At 42.5% G+C, this 5,892-nt stretch overlaps 1 protein-coding gene across 1 annotated transcript; it reads left to right on the top strand.

Moving 5' to 3' along the window:
• Nucleotides 1-917: 917 nt before the first annotated feature.
• On the top strand, nucleotides 918-1,745 carry LOC147464172 (uncharacterized). The gene has a single exon (XM_086482708.1). It carries the CDS (start codon nucleotides 918-920, stop codon nucleotides 1,743-1,745), a length of 828 nt encoding a protein of 275 aa, XP_086338834.1.
• The last annotated feature ends 4,147 nt before the right edge of the window (nucleotides 1,746-5,892 follow it).

The raw sequence follows: 5,892 nt of genomic DNA, 5'->3' as shown, positions 1-5,892 counted from the left end.
GAATAAGTTGTACTATCAAACTGACATTGCAAAAGTTGAAATGAAGACGAACGCGGGTAACAATATAAATGTCCTTAGTAGTGGCTTCTAATGTCCTTCAGTACTGGCTTCTAGACCCTAAGTTCAATGAGGTGGATTCGATTGCAATTGGCAGGTGCTACATGATTATTCTATAGATGTTATATCGCAAGGCCCACCAAGCAAGACTAGTTAGATAGGCTAGTTAGAACGGCTCATGGAACCACGACTTGCACTCCCCAATGCCTTTCCCTCGACATTGAGCTGTCTGCCACTAATCCCCTCACACACTCTGCTAAGAGCGCAAGCAACTGCTTCTTCTCCCTCTCCTGTTGCACTCTTTTTATACGTAATCTACGGCCCTCTCTCTGACAGCATCTCAAATTCTCCCCTTTTCATGTTGTTGGCGACAGAGGCAAAAGAAATGGAACGAGTAAATGTCAAAGTGGACACGAGGGCAGAAAATTTTAGGAGGATCGATCACACCAAAGCTTATGATGGTTATCCTCAAGTAATCAAGCCAGCGGCTTCAGTGCTGCCAGGAGCGCCATATTGTAGGAGACTCTTTGCGACTTGAATCTCAAGGCAGGCAGAGTGCGAGGGGAACGTTCCACAGCCGCGGGGAGGGCTGAACTGAGAGAAAAAAACGCAGAAGCCTCTCTCTCTCTCTCTCTCTCTCTCTCTCTCTCTCTCTCTCTCTCTCTCTCTCTCTCTCTCTCTCTCTCAACTTGCGCCACTGCTTTCGTCAACCTGCGATCGACGGCGCGGTGTTTTTTTCCTTGTCATTGCTTTTCATTAAGCTTTTCACGGCCTCTTTTTTGGCCATTGAAGCGGTGCCACGTGGTGGTTTGTGTGATGAGGTAGAAGAATAAGAGCCTTTGGTTCTAATGGTTGATGTTATGGAGAATGGATCACCTCAGATGGATTTCGACCTTTTGCGGAGTCTTCTTCCTTATTCGAGAATGCAAATTCATACTCTAATTGCGGATGATGATGTTACGAAGAGTGGATCAAGGCACACAAATATACATGTCAAAGACTCAACGCTTCTAATGGTTGATGTTACGGAGAGTGGATCGCCGCGGATGGATTTCGACGTTCTGTGGAGTCTTCTTCGTTATTCGAGAATGCAAATTCGTACTCTAATGGAGAAGCTGTCACCAGTGGCTAGTTTTCATTACCTAAATAACAGAGAGATAACTGCAACAAATCTTGTTCTTTGCAATTTGCCCTTTTTGGATCGGATGTTGACTCGTGTTATTCAGCACACATATGCTGTATCACAAGAGGATTCAGAGAATGGTCAAGCAATACAGATTGGAAACCTGTCCTATTTTCAGAGATACTTTTCCAATGGTTTTTACAGGTACCTAGCTTTATTGGATGCACCTATCACAGAAGAAATTTGTTTTGTTTTGAGGACAACAGAGATCTTCTTCTTGCAAGAACGGTACATGTGCACAACAGAAGAGGCCAACGAGCTCCACATGCAAATGATCCGATATCCCTTGATTGCATTCAAGGTTCTGAAGGGAAGCCAAGATATTTGCTGCCACCTTTTCGACAAGGTGACTCTCCGAGCAAAGCATGCACAGAGGGCTGTCTTAGTAGACCTGCAAAAAGCTATAGTGGAGGGGTGTTTTAATGGTACTGTCACTGATCAGCTTTCACCTTTTCTTATCCTAGAAACCCAGAGGAGAATTAATGATATTGGATCCTTGCTGTAATGTAGAAAGAGTTTATCAAAGAATGTGTAAAGGAAAACTCTAGTAGGTTGGAAGATATTGTAGATGTAAATACTTGATCCATGTATCAAGTAAATACGTCGCTTATTTTTTTTATTTAAACTCTCTAGGTTTTCTCAGTCTCCATAGTCTGTTTTAGTCTTAAAATGATGCTTGTTCTATAGTCTGGGCAATAATCAATATCTAATTCTTCTAAATGATTTTCTCATGTTAAATTGATCATTTAATATGGGGAAGTGTCAGGGGAGAAAAAGTAGAATATTGGTTAAGCTAGCAGACCGGCCACAGTAGGGATCCAAAGGAGGGAAAATAGGGATCCAAAGGGGGGGGGGCATCTGTAAAAGATCCATGTGCAAAAATGGGCTTAAAAGACCCTAAGGTTCAGCCCATTAAGACTTCCAAAATGCTAAGGTTCCAAAATTCAAAGGTTGTGTCCAAAGGTCAAACATTGGGGGAATTGGATGCTTTGTGTGCATCCCAAAAGTCTTTGGCAATCCCTACATAGGAGGGGGCGAGCCTTGCAAGTAGGAGATGAGAGAGAAACTCACACACACACAAGCTCCCTTTACACAAAGGGAATGAGGGACACATGTCAGCTCCCTAGCCTAGATGCCCACAAGGTGTACCCAATTCCTATTGGATGGCCGGCCTTGGAGGTGGACCAATGAGAATTAGGCTAGAGTAAATCTAGTTTAATTAATTTAAAAAACACTTAATTAAAGAACCAATAATAATTAAGCTGTCTAGAAGACTATTGGACAGTCTCCCAAGGGGACCAATGAGCATTCAGCAGCCCAATGGCTTGCCCGATTCCTATTGGCCAGGAGGCAAAGGGGTCCAATGAGAGTTTAGTTGAATTAAAAAATTACCTAAAGCTCTCACAAAAGGGGAAAGGGGGACACGTGTCAGAAGGCTATCACTTATGCTGCTTAATTACCATTGGCTAAGCCTGGGGAGGTCCAATAGGATGCTAGCAAGAGCAAATAGTAAGAGGGGTCGACCAAGAGAGAGAAGGGGGCTGATTTTTCAAAGGCATTATCACGTACACACTCACACTAGCTCATGTGTGAAATAAAGAAGACTCTCTCTCCTTCTCAAGCTTTAAAGGAAAGCTTATCACCTACTCCAAGCTTGTGAGAAGGGAGGCCTACACCAACAACTCTTGGCTTTGTGATGCAAATCCAACCAAGAGCCAAGATTCAATGCATGCTCATCTCCTCTACCATGCTAAGTACTAAGCTACGCTATGCTAATATGAGTGATTATGTGAGGAGATGTACATCTTTCTTGTAAGAATACTCCTTCTTCCTCTCAATCTACTCTCATACCCCGCTAGCTCTCACCATCTTTGAAGGTGTGTGAGGTCTTGGGTCTGAGACCGTGAGGGAATTGATGTTGTGTTTGAAATTGTTTTTCTTAGTGCATGAATTTTCCATCTTCATTGCACTAGCTAGTATTGAAGGAACACAAGAAACTGTATTGTAAAATGTCTATTTTGATGGGAGAAACCATAATACAAAGCCTTTTGGAGGGGGGACCGGCTCCATGAAAATCCGGTCCTCAACTGTTGTCAATTTCCTAGTTTGTCTCTCTTTTGAAGTATTGTTCATGCTATCTAACTAGGTGTATGCTTTTTGTTGCTTTATCCACCCAAGCACTCTTGTTAATCTCATTAGGAATGTATTCTAATGAAATGCTCACTATGTTCATGCTATTTTCCGCTACACACAAGTTACGAGGCCATTAAATGTTACATAGTGTAATGGAAATGGCCTATGAACTGTGAGAATAGAGGAATTGGGAGAATTAAAGAGAGCATTTTTGTGAGACTAGTTTGAGAACATAGAGGGTGAACTTAATTGATAGTAGCAACATAATCATAGTACTTAATTAACTCGACAAGAACAATCCTTTTGCAAGGGAGAGATTTTAGAGAACTTGACAACAGTGGAGGGTCGGATTTATGTGGAGTCAGTCCCCCTTCCAATAGGATTTTGTATTATAGGTTCTCCCATCAAGGGAGACTTCATACAATATAATGTTTGTGTTCCTTGTGACGTGGATGATTCAATGAATATGGGAAGCTTCATGCATCACGAGAATAACATAGACTTTGCAAAAAGCTCTATCCCAAGGCCTCAAACACCTTCAAAGGTTGAGAGAGCTAGCGGAGAATGAGGGTAGGGAAGAGGAAGAAGAAACATTTGTAGGAGAAAGAAAGAGTTCCGCACTTATCATCACTCTTCTTGCTAGCATACATAATACCATAGCAATGAAGATGGAGAAAATGGCAAGATTAAGCATTGAGGCATGGCTCTTGGTTGGATTTGCATTCTATAGCCAAGAGTGTTGGTGTAGGCTCTCCACTTCTCAACAATCTTGGAGAAGGAGAGGGAGTTCTTGCACTTCACCAGCTGAAGAATGAGAGCAAATAAGAGAGACTGTGAGGAAGTATACTCCCCAAGCACACCCCTTGCTTTCTTGGTCAGTCCCCCCTTGTAGCTCATGATTGAAGCTCATTGGACCCCTCTAGGCCTAGCCAATCACATGCAAGAGGCACATCAAGCAACAAGGGTAGGTTTTGGACAAGTGTCCTTCTTTCCTTTTGAGGGAGAGAGGCTTGATAATTTCTTAGATAATTATTTAACTAATATAAATGCTCATTGGACCTCTTTTAAGCCCATCCAATAGGATTCATGCACACCTTGAGGGCAACATGTGTAGGGCCTTGACATGTGTCCTTGATATTTCTTGAGGCTTGGGCTTACCTTGTGTGTGTGGTATGTGTTCTCTCTCATCCCCCTAGCTTTAGGGATCTTCGCGTCCTTTGTAGTGATTTTGTTGACTTTTGGAACACAAGCACCTTAGTCAATAAGCATGGCAAAGCACCGCAAACTTGGGTAGTGTTCCCACAAGCACGTAAAGCTCGCTAGTCAGCGAGCACGACAAGAACTTCAAGAATCTTAGATGTCAAGCATGACAAGCACCTCAAGCATCTTAGCCAGCAAGCACGACAAGCTTCGGTAGGGTTCCCATCTCAATTATCTTAGTCAGCAAGCAATGCAAGCACCTCAAGCTTAGGTAGGGTTCCCATCTCAAGCTCAATCCTAGCTTACCTAAGGTTAAAGTACTTTTGACACAAACCCTCGGGGGGTTCACTATGTGTAAAACTACCATATCACGTGCGTCCAAGACATATTTGTAAAACCCCTTATCTGTGGATTTTGTTAAGAATATAATGTACCCTTTTCTTTTAGAATTTGTAAGTTTTTTTCAAATTTGAAAAATAATGCCCTTTTGTTTATTATTTCTGTAAGTTTCAAGAACTTTAAATACCCTTTTGTTGAACTCACGTGATAGGTTACATTTTTACTAGGTGACCTACCCGGGCACAAACCATTGGAGGTCTTTAACAAATCTAACCCTAAGGTCTTTGAGATCCATTGGCTAGCCTTGCTCTTTGACATATAATCTCTCATTTGGATCCCTTTACCTTTGGCCTCGTTGTCGGGGGATATTCGTTCGAAACTTGAGCCAGGTCAGCACCGGGCTGCTCGCTGTGGAAAAATTGAGAACAAAAATTTGTCACACCGCACAATATAGCAGCTTTTAATCACTCGGTAATGCTATCGACGCACAAACTTCCTCAAAAACTGATAACACCGACGAAATTGATGCACAGTTATGAAGAAGTGTCATTAACGACACCGTTAACGACACCGTTAATTGAAATTAATGAAGTTAGAAGCTTAAACTCTCCTTACAGAATACTCCGGGCCGTTAACGGCTCCGCAATTCATCAAAGGAGGTAATTAAATTAATTTGCCCGCTGATGAGGTACGGCGTATCGTATGGATTCCATCTGATGGATTGAGCTGTAATCACTTCTTCAAAAAAAGCTCGATGGCCTCCCTTGCTCTTCTCTCTTCGAACTACTCTCCCCTTCTCTTTGTTGTTTTTGCTTCTCTTTATCTCGAGAACGAAAGAGAGAGAGAGAGAGAGCTTCGAGATCTTGGTTGGCTTCGATATGAAAGAGAGAGCTTCGAGATCTTTGGCTTCGACATGAGAGAGAGAGCTTCGAGATCTTTGGCTTCGAGATGAGAGAGAGAGAGAGCTTTGAGATCTTTGG

Source organism: Adiantum capillus-veneris, chromosome 2, assembly GCF_014529385.1.
Source record: "Adiantum capillus-veneris isolate H3 chromosome 2, ASM1452938v2, whole genome shotgun sequence".
NCBI classification, from domain to species: Eukaryota; Viridiplantae; Streptophyta; class Polypodiopsida; order Polypodiales; family Pteridaceae; genus Adiantum; species Adiantum capillus-veneris.
Note: the sequence above shows the minus strand (reverse complement) of the source record. Positions and strands in the feature narration are given on the sequence as shown.

Bases quoted from the DNA above. Each gene is read 5' to 3' on its own strand.
- LOC147464172 (XM_086482708.1), top strand. From the start codon at position 918: ATGGAGAATGGATCACCTCAGATGGATTTCGACCTTTTGCGGAGTCTT.